Source organism: Hemitrygon akajei, chromosome 10 (assembly GCF_048418815.1).
Source record: "Hemitrygon akajei chromosome 10, sHemAka1.3, whole genome shotgun sequence".
NCBI classification, from domain to species: Eukaryota; Metazoa; Chordata; class Chondrichthyes; order Myliobatiformes; family Dasyatidae; genus Hemitrygon; species Hemitrygon akajei.
The window spans coordinates 161,363,581-161,385,495 of record NC_133133.1 but is presented as its reverse complement, the minus strand read 5'-3'; the positions used below and the strand labels follow the sequence as shown (position 1 = coordinate 161,385,495).

The following is a 21,915-nucleotide window of genomic DNA, read 5'->3' as shown; positions in this document are numbered from 1 at the left end:
CCACAGATTTTCGATGATGTTTAGGTTGTGGGACTTTGAGGGCCTTGACAAAACCTTCAGCTTGTGCCTCTTGAGGTAGTCCAATGTGGATTTTGAGGTGTGTTTAGGATCATTATCCTGTTGTAGAAGCCATCCTCTTTTCATCTTCAGCTTTTTTACAGACGGTGTGATGTTTGCTTCCAGAATTTGCTGGTATTTAATTGAATTCATTCTTTCCTCTACCAGTGAAATGTTCCCCGTGCCACTGGCTGCAACACAAGCCCAAAGCATGATCGATCCACCCAGTGCTTAACAGTTGGAGAGGTGTTCTTTTCATGAAATTCTGCCCCCTTTTTTCTCCAAACATACCTTTGCTCACTGTGGCCAAAAAATTCTATTTTAACTTCATCAGTCCACAGGACTTGTTTCCAAAATGCATCAGGCTTGTTTAGATGTTCCTTTACAAACTTCTGATGCTGAATTTTGTGGTGAGGACGCAGGAAAGGTTTTCTTCTGATGACTCTTCCATGCAGGTCATACTTGTTCAGGTGTTGCTGAGCAGTAGAACAGTGCACCACCTCTCCAGAGTTTGCTAAATCTTCCTGAAGGTCTTTTGCAGTCAAATGGGGGTTTTGATTTGCCTTTCTAGCAATCCTATGAGCAGTTCTCTCGGAAAGTTTTCTTGGTCTTCCAGACCTCAACTTGACCTCCACAGTTCCTGTTAACTGCTATTACTTAATTACATTACGAAGTGAGGAAACAGCTACCTGAAAATGCTTTGCTATCTTCTTATAGCCTCCTTCTGCTTTGTGGGTATCATTTATTTTAATTTTCAGAGTGCTAGGCAGCTGCTTAGAGGAGCCCATGGCTGCTGACTGTTGGGACAAGGTTTGAGGAGTCAGGGTATTTATAAAGCTTTGAAATTTGCATCACCTGGCCTTTCCTAATGATGACTGTGAACAAGCCACAACCCTAACAAGCTAATTAAGGTCTGAGACCTTGGTAAAAGTTATCTGAGAGCTCAAATCTCTTGGGGTGCCCAAACTTTTGCATGGCGCTCCTTTCCTTTTTTCACTCTAAAATTATACAAAACAAAAATAATACACTAATCTTGCTTAAAATGTTGAAAAGAGTGTTTCATCTTTAGCTTTATGACTTTTGGAGATCAGTTCATCTTCTACTCACTTAACTATTCACAGTAACAGAAATTTTGATCAGGGGTGCCCAAACTTTTGCATGCCACTGTAACTAATAGGCTGCATCTGGAGTATTTCACACAGCTCTGGTCACCCCATTATGGGAAGGATGTCAAGACTTTGGAGAGGGTGCAGGACAGTTTATCAGGATGTTCCCTGGATTAGAGGGCAAGTACTATAAGGAGAGCTTGGACAAACTTGGGTTGTTTCCCTGGAGCAGCAAGGGCTGAGGGAAGTTCTGACAGAGTTTATAAGATTATGAGAGGCATAGTGTAGAAATACATTATTTCCCCCCCCAGGTTTGAGATGTCTGATACCCGAGAGCAGCTACAATGGCTTTCCTCTTTAAGGCAAACCTTTAGTGGCATATAGCTTCAGTTGTGACAAGCTAGTCAATAAAATATCCAGACAATGAATGGGGTGGTGTGCAAGGATCAAAAAGAGCAAGGAGATTGGCATGTTGCCTGCATTCCAACAACAGGTGGGGGTAATTGCATTTTGCAATCACCACTGTTGAATTTCAATTCCATCTTTATATCATTTATTTATATTTTACAAATAATCAACTAAAATTAAACCAAGAAAGCACCCATGTAATGATTAAAAGCTGATTTTTTAAATAGTGGTTTCTTTTACTAATTTAAAAACAGTCACTCACAAGAGATCAATACTACGGCTGCTTCCTCGCAGTTTTCCTTTCTAGTCCTGTCAGCATGTCATTGTACTCCTTTCTTCCCCACGTACTTGATCAGTTTTCTCTTAGATGCATCAACGTTGTTCATCTTAACCATTCTATGTAGTAGCAATGTTTTACTGATCTCTGAGTATGGTAGTCCTCACTGGAATTACCAATGGACATCTTGTGGTGAAGACTCCTACATTTGAACAGTAATGCAGCTTCAGTTTTTCCCTCATACCAACCTTTGCTGAGCAAAAACCTGAAGCTGTATTTGCATAGGCAATGCAAAATATTAAATAGGAACATCAGATTTAGAAGTAGCTTTATTTGGTCAAGGTTAATTAAGACAAAAATGAGAAAAAAGCTCTATGCATATTTTAAAATTGGATTCCATTTGTTTTGTGAATGAATTTAAAGAAAGAAAGCTTTATTATGTGTAAAATTACAATAGGTCTGTGTATAAGTTTCTTGGAATGTAATCACTCATGTATGCAGACAACACCCACAATTCTTTTACTTTGAGGCCAGTACATGATCAAACATTTTGACAAAAGAATTTTGACAGATGGTTTTCATTCATCTTGTTCTCTTGTGTACATGAAAATCAGCATAACAGATATTACGCATTCATAGAACCAAAGGAAATAAGGTTAGTCAGTTGAATAATATATTATCTTTTCAAAGAATCTATTTTGATATGAAGACAATCAAAACCACCTTCTGTCAAGTTTTGTCCCTCAAATATATAATAATTCAGAAGTTCATAAAGTAAATTAAAAACTCAAAAAAAAGTTTTAGACTTTGTTCCATCTGTGTTACAATAACAAAACAATTGAAAAATTGGCAAATTTGGTTTAGGTCTTGACCACTGGTCATGTGGAACGATCACTGCCTTGTGGACAGCCTCAGGAGAGACGAAGGCTAAGGGAGTATACCCAGGCAGATAATCTGGACTGGAGCCCCTAAAGTGGCTGGATGTCACTGAACACTATTCCAGCAGCTCCTGCAGCCAAGCTGGTGCCAAATGTATTGCTTCACTTTCCTTTAGACTATACCAGTGAGACTGAGAGGGAAATCTCGACAACTGGGCATCCCAGGATCTCCGTACCTTCTGCCCAGACTTGTACTCTGGAGAGGTTGCTCCAGTGTTGCTATCCATTGTCCTTTGAGACAGACCGATGCCATCATCATTGTCATGAGGTGTAGCGATATTAAGCAGTTTGTAACATACTTTTAGATACAACTTATGCAGAATGGATGTGTGCTCATAGCGCAGTACATCTGAATTGTACTGGAACCCTGTGATGTCTCTTTGACACTTATTAGTGTACAAATATTGTATCAGTGATATCAACTATGTGTTGAATGATCAATGGAGTCATTGTGTAAGAATGTTTAATGAACAGAAATCCATTCCACTATCTACTACATTGTAGGTAGTAAATTAGATTAGAGATTGGCTTTGCAGGAGAAGCTAGAGAGTGCTAGTAGATGGTTGCCTCTGACTGGAGGCCTATGGCTAGTGGTGTGCCACGGGGATTGGTCTGTTGTTTGTCATCTATATCAATAATCTGGATGATAATGTGGTTAACTGGATCAGCAAATTTGTGGATGGCACCAAGATTCAGGGGCGTAGTAGACAGCAAGGAAGTCTGTCAAAGCTTGCAGTGGGATCTGCACCAGCAGGAAAAATGGGCTGAAAAATTGAAGATGGAATTTAATGCAGACAAGTGTGAGGTGTTGCACTTTGGGAAGACGAACCAGGGTAGGTCTTACCTGGTGAGTGTTAGGGCACTGTGGAATGTGGTAGAACTGAGGGATCTGGGAATACAGATTCATAATTCCATGAAAGAGACAAAGCATGCAGATATGTTTATAAAGGGAGCTTTTGGCACATTGACCTTCATAAGGTCAAAGTACTGAGTACAGGAGTTGGGATGTTATATTTAAGTTGAATAAGATATTGGTGAGGCCCAATTTGGAGTATTGTGTGCAGTTCTGGTCACCTACTAAAGATGTCAATAATATTGAAAGAGTATAGAGAAAATTTACAAGAACGTTGCCAGAACTTGAGGACTTGACTTATAGGGAAAGGTTGAATAGGTCAGGACTGTATTCCCTAGACCATAGAAGAATGAAGGAAGTTTTGATAGAGGTACACAAAATTACGAGGTGTACAGATAGTGTAAACGTATGCAGGATTTTTCCACTGAGGTTGGGTGAGATTAGAACTTGGGGTCATGCTTAAATGGTGAAAGGTGAAATATGAAAGTTGAAAGTAATATTTATTATCAAAGTACATACATGTTACCACATACAACCCTGAGATTCTTTATCCTGTGGGCATACTTAGCAAATCTATAGAAACACAACTGTAAACAGGATCAGTGAAAAAAAACCATGCCAATGCAAATATAAATAAAGAGCAATAAATAATGACAGCATGAAATAACAAGATAAAGAGTCCTTAAGGTCAGACCATCAGTTGTGGGAACACCAGAACTAGAATGAGTGTAGTTATCCCCTTTTGTTCAAGAGCCTGATGGCTGAGGGGTAGTAACTGTTCTTCAACCTGTCCTGAGGCACTTGTACCTTCTACCTGATGGCATCAGTGAGAAAAGAGCATGGCTTGGTGATAAGGATCTTCGATGATGAATGCTGGTTTTTCTAATTCACTACCTTTTGTAGGATTTTCTGCTCAAAGGCATCAGTGTTCACATACGGTACCAGGTTATAATGCAGCCAGTCAGCTGACTTCCCACCACACATCTATAGTTGCCAAGGTTTTTGATAACATGCCAAATCTCCGCAGATTCCTGAGGATGTAGAGGCGCTGTTGTGCTTTCTTTGCAATTACATTTATATGATGGGTCCAGGACAGGTCCTCTGAGATAGTCTCACTCAGGAATTTAAAGTTACTGATCCTCCAATGAGTACTGGCTCATGGACCTCTGGTTCCCCTCCGCTGAAGTCTACGATCAATTCCTTGGTCTTGTTGACCCTGAGTGAGCGGTTGTTGTTATTACATCACTCAGCCAAGTTTTCAATCTTCCTTCTATATGCTGATTCATCACCACCTTTGATTCGGCCGGCAACAGTGGTGTCATCAGCAAACTTGTATATGGTGTTGGAGCTGTACTTAGCCACACAGTCATAGGGGTAAAGTGAGTAGAGCTGGGGGCTAAGCACACATCATTCTGGTACAACTGTGATGATGGAGATTGTGGAGCAGATGTTTTTGCCAATACAAACTAACTGGGGTCTGCAAGAGAGGAAATCCAGGATCCAATTGCACAAGGGGGTATCGAGGCCCAGGTCTGGAGTTTACTGACTAGTTTTGAGGGGATGATGGTATTAAATACTAAGCTGTAACCACTAAAGAGCATCCTGATGTATGTATATTTGCTGTCCAAGCATTCCAGGGTTGTGTGAAGAGCCAATGACATGGCATCTGCTGTGGATCTATTGCCTTGGTAGGCAAATTGGAGCAGATCCAAGTTGTCACTCTAATACGCTTCAACACCAGCCTCTCAAAACACTTCATCACTGTGAATGTAACTGCTACTGGGCAATAATCATTGAAGCAGGTTACCACTTCCTTCTTGGGCACTGGTATGATTGACGCCTGCTCGAAGCAGACGGGTACCACACACTGCCAGAGCGAGAGGTTGAAGACATCTGTAAATACACCAGCCAGTTGGTCAGCACAGGTATTCTGTATTCAGCCAGGTACTCCGTCCGGAGTGGATGCTTGTATTCAATTCACTCTCTTGAAGGCAGCCTGCACGTCGTCTTTAGATACTGAGACCAAAGGATCTCAAGGATTAAGAGGAATAGACAGAGTGGACAGCCAGCACCTCTTCCCCAGGGCACCACTGCTCAGTACAAGAGGACATGGCTTTAAGGTAAGGGGAGGGAAGTTCAAAGGGGATATTAGAGAAAGGTTTTTCACTCAGAGAGTGGGTGGTGTGTGGAATGCACTGCCTGAGTCAGTGGTGGAGGCAGATACACTAGTGAAGTTTAAGAGACTAGTAGACAGGTATATGGAGGAATTTAAGGTGGGGGGTTATATGGGAGGCAGGGTTTGAGGGTCGGCACAACATTGTGGGCCGAAGGGCCTGTAATGTGCTGTACTATTCTATGTTCCATGTTCTATGATCATCGGGAGGCATTCAGGCATGCGATGTTTCCTCCCTGTTCTGGTGATCAAAGTGAGCTTAGAAGGCATCGAGCTCATCTGGAAGTGAAGTTCTGCTGTCCCCTTTGTTGCTAGATTTAACTTAAAGCATTCAATTCCTGCCACAGCTGTCGAACATCCCTTGTTGAATCCTGTCTGGTCCAGAATCTCCACTTCACCTGTGAGATGGCTTTCTGGAGTTCATACCTGCATCTCTTGTAGCATTCTTGATTTCCAGACTTGAATGCCTCTGATCTGGCCCTCAGCAAATTCCAGATTTCATGGTTCATACAGGGCTTCTGATCGGGGTAAACCCTAAACAATTTTGTGGGGACACACTCATCTACAGTTGTTTTAATAAAGTCTGTAAAGATCCTGGTGTAGTCAATCAGATACTCAGATGAGTGCTTGAAGACGGCCCAGTTCACTGACTCAAGGCAATCTCGTAACTGTTCCTCTGCCTTCTAATACCTCTCTATCTGTCTGCAGGTAGTAGGAATTCAGCCAATGGTCCGATTTGCCAAAACGAGGTCTTGGGAAGGAACGATAGGCATTCCTTAATGTACTGTAGCAGTGATCTAGTGTGTTGGGACCTCTAGTGCAACAGGTTACATGCTGGTGATAATTGGGCACATCCTTGTTTTCTTCAAACAGGCCAGGTTAAAGTTGCCGACTGTAACTTGCAGTTCTTCGGTATGGGCTGTTTCTTCCTGCATCCGACATCATGCAGTTTCAAAAGTGGTTGCTGATAATCGGCTGATGGTGGTAAATAAACTGCGGTCAGGATCACGGATGAGAACTTACATGGCAAACAGAATGGTCTATGTTTTATCATTAAGTGTTGTAAGTCAGGGGAGCAAGAGGTCGACATTACCCCCATGTCCAAACACCAAAGAGAATTGCCCAAAAAGCACACGCCACCACCTTTTTCCTTACCAGAGTTCGCAGTTTGATCTATTCTGGAAATTGCAAAACTTTCTGGTCGGATAGCTGTGCCTGGCGTGTTTGCTGTTAACCAAGTCTCTATGCAACGAACAATTGAGATCTGCTTCACCTGCCTCTGATACAGCAGCCTTGCCCTGAGATCGTCAATCTTAATTTTCCAGCGACTGCACATTTATCAACAAGATGCTAGGTAAAGGAGGCCCCATTCCTCGGCGTTTCAGCCTGGTTTGAATTCAGCCTTCCCTGCCATGGCCATATGAAGGAGCTACTTCACACAGAGTGATGAGAGTGTGAACAAATTGAATCCAGTGTAAGTGGATTTTAACATTTAATATAAATTTGCATAGGTACATGTGTGGGAAGGGTATGGTATGCTAAGGTCTGGGGTGGGTCGATGGGACTAGGCAGATTAATAGCTCGGCATGGACTAGATGGGCCAAAGGGCCTGTACAGTGCAGTAGTATTCTAGGACTCCATTGTGCTATGCATATGAATAGCCGAAACGGTCGAAATAATATTGCATAATGCAAAAATATTTCTCGCCCCTTGCTTTAACCAGTAGGATAAATACACTGCTTATCTTAGGATTTACTGTGACTTTTAGGAATTAACCGTGCCAGTTAAAAAAATAAAAATGTGGTTAAGTTTAACAACACTCAAACAAACTATTTTGGATAAGAGAGGTGTGAAGTTAATGACACACAGAAAGATAATCGCAAAATGTGCAATTATTTTCTTAAAAGATGTTGCTATTAATTGCCGTTCTGTGAAGCTAACTAAGTATAGTACCAAGTTAACACCTCTAGTCTTTATTTTGCCTTGAATTCCAGGTAATGTATTATTACATTGCAGATGCTTGAGTTCTGAAATAAAAACAGAAAATTCTCAATATACTGAGCAGGTCAGGTGGCTTCTGTGGGGAGAGAAACAGAACTAATGCTTCAAATTAATAACTTCAGCATTGTTGGTAAAATGCAAACAAGGGAAAAACTAAACATCGGTGATAGCTGGAAGACCAAGGGAAAAAGAAACCAGGAAGTCATACACATAATGTTTTCTTCAGAGAGAACCACAGAGTTGAAATCATTCCTAGTTTACTTGGCTCACTCTTCACCACCAGCACCTTCTTAAGGTACGTAGCTATAATATTATCCTACCTCTACTCGTTTAAGTGTCCAGGGATTCTAACTCAATCAGTCGTTTCAAGTGAATGAACAATTCACTCACACTATTTCCACCCTCACAATATGGTCTCTTCTACATTGGAGATACCAACCAATACTTAGATGGTCACTTTGCTGAATATTTTTGTTCAGGCTGCAAGGGAGACCCTACATTTCTATCTGCCAGTCACTTTAATTCTTCACTGCACTCCCACTCCCTCCTGAAGACTCTCTGTCTTTACTCTCCTATACTATTCCAAGTAGGCCTGACATAGTGCAAAATAAACCTGAGGACCATCATCTCATTTTCCATTTGGGCATATACCATTAAGGGCACAAGGCTAAATTCTCATTTGCAATGCGTAACATTAACTCAGTTTTTCTCTCTACACATATCCTCTGGCCTGCTGACCATTCTTATCAACTGCTGTGTGCTGCATCTCACAGACATAGCATTTTTTTGTTTTTTCCCCCTCATTTGTCCTTAGACATTTTCTTGTTTTTACACCTCTTCCTATCAGATTAACAATGATTAACAAGACTTCAACAACTTCTTCTGGATGACATTATAAACATCCGTGTTCTCTTGGTCAGGTCTCCCCTCATCGCAGACATTCCCTTTGCTCTCTCTATCCTCCCTCCCCTTCTCTAAAGGTCTATGATCTTTCATCATAACTGGATAAGTAAGAAAAATAGTGCGTAGAACACAGGAATTTTCTTATTTTTCTGGTTATAATGAAAGGTCATTGATCTAATACATTAGCACTATTTCTTTATTTACAAATACTGCTTGACCTTCTATGCATTTGCACAACAATTTTTTGGTATCAGCAGTATTTTGCTTTTGTATTTCATGAGCGTGTTCTGTTTTTTTTTGGAGTCTACTCCAATAAGCTCAAGAAAAACAGGACATTTTCCAAATAAACAAGCATTTATATTCTCAGCACTGATGTGCTGGCTGCTGGTTAGCTTCTTGGAAGGGGCACAAATAGAAGAAACATTTGCACGAAAAGCTGCAATACTACAAGACATTCAATTAACACTGCTTATGTCAGCTAGAGTTGGAGAGGAACCCAGACAGGCCTTGTTCATTCTATTACACCTAATTCCAAACAAATAGTAAGGTAGTAATAATTGTCCAATAGGAAATTACACAATGTTTGACACTGCAATGCTCAAACACTGACAGATCTGTTTGTAAAAATCTTATAGAGCTATACTTGGAGGAGGAGATTTTAATGCCTTCACCACTTTAGGTCTTAGCAGGTGGGAATTCATGTCAATCTGCAAATACATTGTGTCTGAACGTTATTCAGTTGAGTGGAAACACACTGAGGTAGCATAGACCTCAAGAAGAAAGAAGAAAATCACCTTTTCAAAGTATTCATGTGCAATGGCTATCCAATAAACTTCATCAGAAGGTGTCTCAACCCTGGAAACTCCTGCTGCACAGACAAGAAAGAGGCTAACCCTACCATACATCAGGAATATTTCTGAAATTACGGCACGACTGCTCCAAATGGAATAATGGTAGCACACAAACCCAGCACAACTATCAGAACACTCGTCTTGAGACCCAAAGATCCAACAGCCCACATGGAGAGAACAAATTTAATACACCAAATTCAAAGTGGACACAGCCCCGCACATTATGTAGAGGAGATAGGGAGAAAACTATCCACAAATCTACGTGAGCATCAGCTAACCGTTAAGAGGACACGATCCTCTGTCAGTCATCTCTGCACATGAATACCAAGGACACACTTCCATCTGGGAAACTACAAAAATCCTGGCAGAAGCACTGAACAATAAAAATCAAGAGAATTCTTAGAAGCTTGGTTCTCAACAGAAGACTCCATTAACAAGCGTATTGAACTGGACGCAATTTACAAACCTATGTATCTGCGGTATAGGGGTTGAGAGGTGAGCTGTGGAGACCCAAAGAACCAACAATCACATCGACTGATAACCAGGGATACAAGTCAGTGGAGATCACTCAACAATCCAGTTGGCTGGGACCCGGTGGAGAATAGCAGCCAGCGCAACAGCCAACCAATCAGAATGAGTTGGACCAATACAAACACAAGCACTAGGCAGAAACAACACTTAATTGTGCACTGATGATGTTACCTTGACTGTTGACAAAATGTTTGTATCCTAACCTCCAGGCTTGGCAAACAACCCTACAAACAACCAGCAAACCTGATCTTTCTAGCATCTATTTCCATGCAAACAAAAAAATAATAGCCCAGTGTTTTAAGTTGCTATATTTCACTGTACTACAATAAGTAAAGATTCAAATTAACCTAGCTTATCATAAATATTTCTAACAAAGCAAGATATCTGAATAATATAAACGGCAGCAATTGTACAATATTTTGAAGTAAATTCTGAAAAAAGCCAGTAGCCTCGATATGTCTGTCACGTTGCAGAGTACGGCACTAATCCATATGATCAAGGATAGTTAGGGCATTTTGTCCATTTTTAGGTAACCTACTTTTGCAAGGATGTTAATGACTTGAAGTAGGATGGATAATATCAAAGGTAAGACCATAAGACCATAAGATATAGGAGCAGAAGTAGGCCATTCAGCCCACTGAGTCTGCTGTACCATTCAATCATGGGTTGATCCAATTCTTTCAGTCATCCCCACTCCCCTGCCTTCTCCCCATACCCTTTGATGCCCTGGCTAATCAAGAACCTGTCTATCTCTGCCTTAAATGCACCCAATGAATTGGCCTCCGCAGCCGCTCGTGGCAACAAATTCCACAGATTTACCACCCTCTGACTAAAGTAACTTCTCTGCATCTCAGTTCTGAATGGACGTCCTTCAATCCTGATGTCATGCCCTCTTGTCCTAGACTCCCCTACCATGGGAAATAACGTCCCTGCTCTTATAGTCTATACCTCTAGAAATGAATGCCAACATTGTATTCGCCTTCTTCACCACAGACTCAACCTGGAGGTTAACCTTTAGGGTATCCTGCACAAGGACTCCCAAGTCCCTTTGCATCTCTGCATTTTGAATTCTCTCCCCATATAAATAATAGTCTGCCTGTTTATTTCTTCCACCAAAGTGCATCACCATACACTTTCCAACATTGTATTTCATTTGCCACTTCTTTGCCCATTCCCCTAAACAATTTAGTCTCTTTGTGGGCTTTCTGTTTCCTCAACTCTACCCGCTCCTCCACCTATCATCCGCAAATTTAGCCACAAATCCATTAATCCCATAGTCCAAAACATTGACATACATCGTAAAAAGCAGCGGTCCCAACACCGACCCCTGTGGAACTCCACTGGTAACTGGCAGCCAGCCAGAATAGGATCCCTTTATTTCCACTCTCTGTTTTCTGCTGATCAGCCAATGCTCCACCCATGCTAGGAACTCCCCTGTAATTCCATGGGCTCATATCTTGCTAAGCAGGCTCATGTATGGCACCTTGTCAAAGGCCTTCTGAAAATCTAAGTACACCACATCTACTGCATCTCCTTTGTCTACCCTGCTTGTAATTTCCTCAAGAAACTGCAGTAGGTTAATCAGGCAACATTTTCCTTTCAGGAAACCATGCTGGGATTGGCCTATCTTGTCATGTGCCTCCAGGTACTCCATAATCTCATCCCTAACAATCAATTCCAACAACTTCCTAACTACTGATGTCAGGCTAACAGGTCTATAGTTTCCTTTCTGCTGCCTCCCACCCTTCTTAAATAGCCGGGTAACATTTGGAATTTTCCAGTCATCCGGTACAATGCCAGAATCTATCCATTCTTGAAAGATCACTGTTAATGCCTCCACAGTCTCTCCAGCTACTTCCTTCAGAACCCGAGGGTGCATTCCACCAGGTCCAGGAGATTTATCCACCCTCAGACCATTAAGCTTCCCGAGCACCTTCTCAGTCATAATTTTCACTGCACATACTTCACTTCCCTGGCACTCCTGAATGCCCGGTATAATGTCCGGAATGTCAATATTTCTTCTGCCACTGGGTCTCCCATTTTCCACTCTTCAGAAATTAATTTCTCATCCTCACGCAATCCTTCCCTTAAACTCTGACCTTTTGAGTACCTTCAACCTTCTTTATTCATAACGTTGCAACAATGCAGATATAATTTACCGGAACAAGTAACCTGCTGCAGGAACACAGGGGGTCATGAGATGCAGGGTTTTGATCCAAAATGTTGTCAGTTCTGCTCCTTCCACAGATGCTGTGGGACCTTCTGAGTTCCTCCAACAGATTGTTTGCTGCTCCATATTCCAGCAACTGCAGTCTCTTGTACCCCAGCTATTATTTAAAGCATTAGTTTTGTACATGCTTCCCTAAACCCCCTTGCCTTTTCACCTCTTCCTCTTTCTTTGGATGCTGTTTAAAACCAACTTCTGATCCCGATAGGCAGGTATTTGGCTTTACTGGGTGTTACATTTGGGCACAGCTTTGCCGCATTATGGCAAATTGGGAGTTCTTGCACTAACTCAAAATATCACTGCCAATGAATTTCACTATTCAAATTCTTTGGCACAGGAACATATTGGCTTCTGGAATCTTAAATCAGTGATAAATATGATAAAACTGGTTTGCACTGTTGAGTTTCAGGTACAATGTTTTCAATTCAGAAGGAAGGAGTCAGGATCTATAATAAACCATCACTCAATGCACACCTGTTTTATGCTTTGCTGACAGTGGAAGTAGAAACAGAACAACCAAAAGACCCAACCATTTACCACAGCCACCATTTACTCTTGCCCACACAAATTAAAAATTCAACAATCAATATCAAATGAATAAATTAGTTTTCCTTTCCTCAGGACCACCACATGTCAATCAATGCCCTTAGTCACAACTTTAAACTAATTTGTGCGTACAAAGCAATATCTTTACAACTAACTTGAAACTAATTTGTAAATAAATCGCAGATATTATATTAAGACATGTATGGATTAGAACTATCAGAGTACCTTCTGTGCCTTGCGCTTATCTGCCCGTTGGTTCTGATGATAGATGCGACTGAAGTTTGAGACAATGACGGGCACAGGTAAGGCAATAACCAACACTCCGCTCAAAGAGCAGATAGATCCAAAGATCTTTCCAGCAATGGTCTTTGGTACCATGTCTCCATATCTGAAACAAAAGCAACGAATCATTAGTTTCAATAAGATATAATGTATTTTCATTAATAAAAGATGTATATTAGGTTCCCAGTTAGTTCCACAGATGACAGGTGGGGGAGGGGTAGATATTTACAATATGTGCAACATTAATTCCTATCTTCAGTTTAATGTCTTTTCCTCATGTTCTGTTTCTGTCAAAGCCTGATAGGCACATCAAAAATACACATTCCTCTTCTTTCTGTTTCTTAGGAAGAGATTTTAAAAAGTTCTGTTAAATTATAATGGCATATTTATTCAAAATATTCAAAGACAGAAGGTAGCTTTTTATGGTAATGATCTGCAACATCCAGTCCTTCAGAAAACAATCCCAGCACAAAACACACAATAATCAAACCTATTTTTACAACAGCTCCCTTTCAAAGAAATGCAGGCTATTGTATTTTTATAAAATTTACTTCCTAATTGCAAACAATCCTTGTAATCTTGATGATATATTTTTTGTCTCCATATCTTTTTTTTTTAGGGAGGAGGACTGCAAACTCCAAATATGAACTAATTCTGTCTAGGATACGTTTCAGGACAGGATGATATCTTCCAGTTGAGGTGATGGCACACACTGGAAAAATATGAATTCTTGTCTAGGTTACTGTAGCACACTGAATTATCCTTTACTAAATAGTTTGGCACAGACTAGATGGGCTCTAGGGCCTGTTTCCGTGACTCTGACTCTATAAGAAAAATCAGTGCTTCATTTAAGTTCCTCTTTCCAGCGACATCGATTACTGTAAGCAAACAGTATTGTGGGTAAAAGTCAATGAATTAACATTAAAAAGGCATTATTGAACTATTCTACCATTATAAATGAGGAAAGAGGTCAACATTAGTTCAACGAAGAGCAGAGGGCGAGAGGGCATGGTGAATATGAAAAGGAGATGTCAACGTGGTGAAGCTGCAGCACAGGAGTACATGTATGCAAAACAGCAAAAACAGCACGCAATCGGGTTAAATAAGCTCATACCCAAGTCTTGCCAAATCTGGATGTGAATAATTAATCAGCCGGGGGGGGTGGGGGGCTCCAAGAATATCCTTAGTGATGTTCGAGTACATAAGTTGTAGACAAAAGTGAAATATTTACAACCTCTTTTTAGTCCAAAGTGTCTAGTTATTGATCCCTTTTTTGTATGCTTCCAACCTTCAAAGAAGCCAGTTCAATTAATTCCATATGATATCAAGAAAAGGCTGCGACCAATGGATACAGCAAAGACTCTGGGGGCTAGATGACATCCTCTTTGAATGTACTGAAAACCTGCACTCCAGAACTAACTGAATCTCTGAACAAGCTATCTCAGTGTAGTTACAACCCCGGTGTCTAACTGACAACGTGCGAGATAACCCAGTTATATCGCCCACAAACAGCAGGACATATACAGTCTTGTTAATTCCATCTAAACAGTTAACTTCTGATCATGAGAAAACTGATGAAAGGTATTGCTAACAGTGCATGAAACTTATGCTACATTGTGCATTTCCCTACAAAAGAGATTTGTGAAGGGAATTGAAGCCATTATATAATAATAATGCAATTTGTCATCAGGCTCCCAAAGAAAGCATTATTAAAGTTTTACCATTGCCAGTCATAATTAACACTTGTTCTTCTGTGTTACTTCAAATATATTTTTTTAAGTTGATGCATTTATCATGTTCACTACAATAATCACTGGACAACAAAGATTTTGCTTCCTGAATACCTTTAGGTGTATCTTATGAATTTTGGGCTACTGATCATGAAAATCACCATGAAATTTCCCTATCACACACCATTTTTTGAAATCACTAATATTTTTTGAAATATCTACTATAAGCCTACAGACCCCCTTCTCACAATTCCTCCGTCTCCGCCGCATCTGCACTCAGGATGAGGCTTTTCATTCCAGGACGAAGGAGATGTCTCCCTTTTTTAAACAAAGGGACTTCCCTTCTTCCACCATCAACTCTGCTCTCAAATGCATCTCTCCCATTTCCCGCACATCTGCCCTCACCCCATCCACCCGTCACTCCACTCGGGATAGGGTTCCCCTTGTCCTCACCTACCACCCCACCAGCCTCCAGGTCCAACGTATAATTCTCCGTAACTTTCGCCACCTCCAACAGGATCCCACTACCAAGAACATCTCTCCCTCCCCCCCTCCTTCTGCTTTCCGCAGGGATCGCTCCCTACGCGACTCACTTGTCCACTCGTCCCCCCCATCCCTTCCCACCGATCTCCCTCCTGGCACTTATCCTTGTAAGCGGAACAAGTGCTACATCTGCCCTTACACTTCCTCCCTCACCACCATTCAGGGCCCCAGACAGTCCTTCCAGGTGAGGCGACACTTCACCTGTGAGTCGGCTGGTGTGGTATACTGCATCTGGTGCTCCCGGTGTGGCCTTTTATATATTGGTGAGACCCGACGCAGACTGGGAGACCGTTTCGCTGAACACCTACGCTTGGTCCGCCAGAGAAAGCAGGATCTCCCAGTGGCCACACATTTTAATTCCACATCCCATTCCCACTCCGATATGTCTATCCATGGCCTCCTCTACTGTCAAAATGAATCCAAACTCAGGTTGAAGGAACAACACCTTATATACCGGCTGGGTAGCCTCCAACCTGATGGCATGAACATTGACTTCTCTAACTTCCATTAATGCCCCTCCTCCCCTTCTTACCCCAGCCCTGAGCTTAGTTGTTTGTTTTTTTTCTCTCTCTCTGCCCATCACTTTGCTTGTTCTCCATCTCCCTCTGGTGCTCCCCCCTCCCCCTTTCTTTCTCCTGAGGCCTCCCGTCCCATGATCCTTTCCCTTCTCCAGCTCTGTATCACTTTCGCCAATCACCTTTCCAGCTCTTAGCTTCACCCCACCCCCTCCGGTATTCTCCTATCATTTTGCATTTCCCCCTCCCCCCACTACTTTCAAATCTCTTAGTATCTTTCCTTTCAGTTAGTCCTGACGAAGGGACTCGGCCCAAAACATCGACAGTGCTTCTTCCTATAGATGCTGCCTGGCCTGCTGTGTTCCACCAGCATTTTGTGTGTATTTTTTGAAATCACTTACGTTTATTATTTCAATTCATAATTCAAGTCAATTGAAATGCTGTCTACAATATAAGCTGGGAAGTTTCCTACCTTGTCCAGGTATGCTTAGGCAGCGCGGCTGCCGCATGGCAGGACAGGTTTTAGTAATAATTATTGGGTTCAGGACTGTAAGGATGGAATTTGCTATCACCAGGCACAAAAATTCTATGAAGGATTTTGATATTTGAGACAGATGCTTCCCAGGATAACTGATGCCAAGATTAAGGAAAGCATTTTTGTTGGTCCACAAATCAAATAGGTCATCAATGATAGAATATTTGAAGAATTTCTAGTGGGACTGGAGAAAATCACATGGAAGGCATTCAAGGAAGTTGTTGAAATTTTTCTCAGCATCTACAGAGCACCAAGCTACATGCAGCTGGTTGAAAGCATGCTTCAAGCATATAAAACCATGAAATCCAACATGTCACTAAAGATTCATTTTCTGCATTCCCATTTAGACTTCTTCCCTGTAAATCTTGGTGCTGTTAGAGATGAGCATGGTGAAAGGTTTCACCAGGACATTACAGTCATGGAGAAAAGATACCAGGGCAATAATTCAATGCTGGCGAATTATTGTTGGACACTTAGGCGAGAAGCCTCAGACACTGAGTACAAATGAAAATCATTAACAAAATATTTTTAACTTAGTTGAACTATTGCAAAGCATCAGCACCATTATGCAATTAAACACATTATATTCAATAGAAGAGCAAACACGAGGAAATCTGCAGATGCTGGAAATTCAAACAACAACACACACAAAATGCTGGTGGAACACAGCAGGCCAGGCAGCATCTATAGGGAGAAGCACTGTCGACGTTTCGGGCCGAGACCCTTCCACCAGCATTTTGTGTGTGATATTCAATAAAAGTTAATTTGTTGTTTCTCCAAATTCCTACGTGATACAAGTAATCTGAAATTATATTTGTGTTCATCTTCAAGCAGCCTATCATAAACAAAAAAAAAAATTCTGAGGAAGCAACACTTCTGAAAAAATTTGTTGTCCAGTGGTTATCCAAAACAACATAGTCTGGAATGTTATTACTTAACAACATTTTAGTGTCAATCAAAATTAGTTACAGAGACAGGGATGATATGGTGTTTCATCCATTAAATGTATTCTGTGTTTATTACTAGTCAGCACAGTTCACTGACTGGACCCTTTAGCAGTGTCCAGTCAGTGAACTGTGTTAATATTGTGAGTGGCTAGCAACAGTTAAAATGTGATACAGATGTATAAATGTAACAGGTGACCTGCAGAAAATGAACCTGACCTGGTAAAATGTGAAGATTGGAACAATATGGATGAGAACAGGGATTAAGTTTATGAAGGCTGTGCTGCCAGACTTGGCGAAGGAAGTGCCCATTACTAGAAATATCTGGGATCAAAAGGGCCCCCATTACATGTTTAAAAAGAATTGTGAATAGAAAGCTGTGGAGGACAGAGGCAGGACTGTGGCCTGAAGGATGTGGATACAGTGCTGCAAAAGGTTCAATGAAGCTCACACATACAATTAGGTTAAGTGAAGGGAGTCTTAAAAGCTCTATCTTACTAGCCTTAGGCACTGGTATATTTATCAGATCTCCATCACTGACATTTCAGGACTTTTAACTAAGATTTATATGCTCCATTGCACCCTTATGCACATGGCAATATTGGAGCCTCAAATCTGTTTCATATCATGTGCATCAGTTGTGTATTAATCTACACAGTACTGCTGAAAAAGACATGTTATATTATTTATATCTTGTAATAATTTTTGTATTTACGACAATATCAATTATCTTGAATGTAAAATGCCTAGCTTTCTATGAAGTAGCTTATACTCCAAGAATATGTTGCATAATGTATTTCATGGCACAATCGAACACAGTATGAGACAATTTCAAACTATTGTGCTTTCCTGCTTATTATTAAGACAGCTCTTGGTAGCATATACTTTGCATAAGATGGTATTTTGACATCTTTGGCTAAAATCTACACATATCTAATTTGCTACTATCTATATTAAATTCTTCAAATAAGCTTATGGTACTGCAGCAGCAGGGAACGTTGAAAGTATGTGGCATTAAATGAATAATTCAAAAGCAAAAAAATCATATTACCAAAGAACAATTTAATCTGTTTAACAGATTAAAATCTACAATTCAACATTACAAGGCTAGTACTGTTGTTCATATGTTAAGTAATTCCAAACATGATTTCACACAGAATAGACAGCAGCATTATGTATGTGAATGTTTTAAACATAGAAAACCTACAGCGCAATACAAGCCCTTCGGCCCACAAAGTTGCGCCGAACATGTCCCTACCTCAGAAATTAACAGGCTTACCTATAGCCCTCTATTTTACTAAGCTCTATGTACCTATCCAAAAGCCTCTTAAAAGACCTTATTGTATCCGCCTCCACCACCGTTGTCGGCAGCCCATTCCACGCACTCACCACTCTCTGAGTAAAAAACTTAACCCTGACATCTCCTCTGTACCTACTCCCCAGCACCTTAAACCTGTCCTCTTATGGCAACCATTTCAGCCCTGGGGAAAAAGCCTCTGACTATCCACACGATCAATGCCTCTCGTCATCTTGTACACCTCTATCAGGTCACCTCACATCCTCCGTCGCTTCAAGGAGGAAAGGCCGAGTTCACTCAACCTATTCTCATAAGGCATGATCCCCAATCCAGGCAACATCCTTGTAAATCTCCTCTGCACCCTTTCTATGGCTTCCACATTCTTCCTGTAGTGAGGTGACAAGAACTGAGCTGTTTTAATAGGAGCATAAAAAAAAGAATTGTTGGTAAGTAAAACTAATTAAAATTTCTTAAAAATAATCCAAAAGGAAGCTTTTTTTCATGTACGATATAATTCACAAGATCACAAGACGAAGGAGCAGAAGTAGGCCATTCAGCCCATCGAGTCTGCTCTGCCACTCCACCATGAGCTAAACTATTCTCCCGTCTAGTTCCAATTTCTGGCTTTTTCCCCATATCCCTTGATACCCTGACTAATTAGATACCTGTCAATCTCCTCCTTAAAAACCCTCAATGATCGGGCCTCCATCACTGTATGTGGCAACGAATTCCATAAATCCACGACCCTCTGGCTAAAAAAATTTCTCCTCATCTCTGTTTTAAATGGGTACCCTCTAATTCTTAGACTGTGACCTCTTGTCCTGGACTCACCCACCAAGGGAAACAGCCTTTCCACATCTACTCTGTCCAACCCTTTCAACATTCGAAATGTTTCTATGAGATCTCCTCTCATTCTTCTATACTCTAATGAATACAATCCAAGAGCCGACTACCGCTCCTCATATGTTAGTCCCTGCATTCCAGGAATCATCCTCGTGAATCTTCTCTGAACTCTCTCCAACATCAGCACATCCTTTCTAAGATAGGGGGCCCAAAACTGCACACAGTATTCCAAATGAGGTCTCACCAGTGTCCCATAGATCCTCATCAACACCTCCTTACTCTTATACACTATTCCTCTTGAAATGAATGCCAACATAGCATTCGCTTTCTTTACTGCCGATCCAACCTGGTGGTTAAGCTTTAGGGTATCCTGCACTAGGATCCCCAAGCCCCTTTGCACTTACAATTTTTGAATTGTCTCCCCATCTAAATAATAATCTGCCCGATTGTTTCTTTTTCCAAAATGTACAACTGTACATTTCTCAACATTGTGTCTCATCTGCCATTTCTTTGCCCACTCTCCTAAAGTGACCAAGTCTCTCTGCAACCTTTCCGTTTCTTCAACACTTCCTGCTCCTCCACCTATCTTGGTGTCATCCACAAACTTGGCCACAAAACCACTTAATCCATAATCTAAATCATCAATATACAGTGTAAAAAGAAGCGGCCCCAACACCGACCCCTGTTGTTGGATAGTTTCTTACAGTCTCTGGAGTCTCCAGGAATACCCTGTCTGACTACCATATGAGAAGCAGCCATGGTAGTGGTACAATACCATTCAATCAGAATGGCCCTGAAGGCCCCCAATTTTTTACCATGTACTTGATGAACTTTCAAAACGGAATAAAATGTCCTGCTCATTATCACCTATCACCCTCCTTCAGTTTATGATTTAATACTCTTTGTAGTAAGGTATTTCAATGTCACTACAATGGATCTTTGGTGTTGAAGAGCTGAAGAGGAAAAAACATACTTGACTATGTTCTTACTGATCTATTGCCTGGATGTGCATCTCTATACAAGCACTGGTAGGTGTGACCAACACAGGGAGCTTGGAGAGATGAAGACCCATCTTCAGACAGTATACCGTCAGTCTTGCACTACCTAGATGGGAAAGATTCAGAACAGGCTCAAATTGTGATGATTACCAGGTTCTGTGACGCTGTTGCAGCAAGAGCACTTGCAGAAGGAGGAATACAGTTCATTTGCACTATACTGGTAGCATTAGAATGGTGTTAGCAATTCCCTAAAGCTGTTTCAAAAAGCTCTTTAAAAAGTCATGAAATTCATTAGCTTCAGTTCCAAAGTAGCACTTGAACCGCCTTGTGTGCTGGTACTCTGTGTCAGGAATAGCATCCATAAGTGGATGCACTTTTTGCATTAACAGGACTTTGCTCCACAGCTCACACCTCAGGATATAGCCCTTAAAAGGTCAGTGGAGTGCAACCATCACCCTTTCAGCTAGCGAGGAATATTGGAAACGTGCTACAATAATTGGGTAGGGAGCAGAGGTGAATGTCAGGGTCAGGCAAGCTGCACAGGGTTCTGAAGAACAGAGTGTGAAGAAGATAATCTCCGCGTATAAACGACATTCGTGGGAAGATGTTGCCAGTGAGGTATATGAATGGTAACAATTTAGAGAGACCTAAATTCTCCTTCCAGGTCTAATTTATCAAAATTGGTAGGTTCCAATTTTGCTGGTGGAGCTTTTCTTGCTTTCTGCAATGTTGACATAAGCAGCATAGTGTCAGAGGTAGTATATCTCAAGGAGACCGCCTGCAAGAATTCTGAGGTGATGCTCCCATGAGTGAGGATGATCTTTACTTTGATTTTGAGAGTAGTCCAGGAACTTGTTCTGGTTGGCTTATTAATATTTGCTAAGTTTTGTTTCTTCAGACCACAAGACCATAAGACAGAGGAGCAGTATTAGGCCATTTGGCCCATAAAGTCTGCTCCACCATCCAATTATGGCTGATCCTTTATTTTCCCCTCCCCAGCCCCACTTCCCGGCCTTCTTGCCATAACCTTTGATGCCGTGTCCAATTAAGAACCTAACAAGCTCCATTTTAAATATACCCAAAAACCTGGCCTCCACAGCTGCCTGTTGTAATACATACCACAAAGTTCCCACCCTCTGGCTAAAGAAATTTTTCTGCATCTCTGTTTTAAATGGACACCCCTCTATCTTGAGGCCGTGCCCTCTTGTCCTAGATCCTTCCATCATATGAAACATCCTTTTCACATCTACCACATCTAGGCCTTTCAACGTTTGAAAGGTTTCAATGAGATTCCCCCCACCCTTCTAAATTCCAGCAAGTACAGACCCAGAGCTATCAAGTGTTCCTCGTATGATAA

At 41.3% G+C, this 21,915-nt stretch overlaps 1 protein-coding gene across 5 annotated transcripts in view; it reads right to left on the bottom strand.

The window, feature by feature from the left end:
* kcnd2 (potassium voltage-gated channel, Shal-related subfamily, member 2) overlaps positions 1–21,915 on the bottom strand; it is a 341,951-nt gene that overhangs the window by 22,651 nt on the left and 297,385 nt on the right. For all 5 annotated transcript variants that reach the window (XM_073059532.1, XM_073059531.1, XM_073059534.1 and 2 more), the window contains exon 3: positions 13,097–13,259. In XM_073059532.1, coding sequence (XP_072915633.1) covers positions 13,097–13,259 — 163 coding nt within the window. The remainder of the gene's footprint in view (positions 1–13,096; positions 13,260–21,915) is intronic.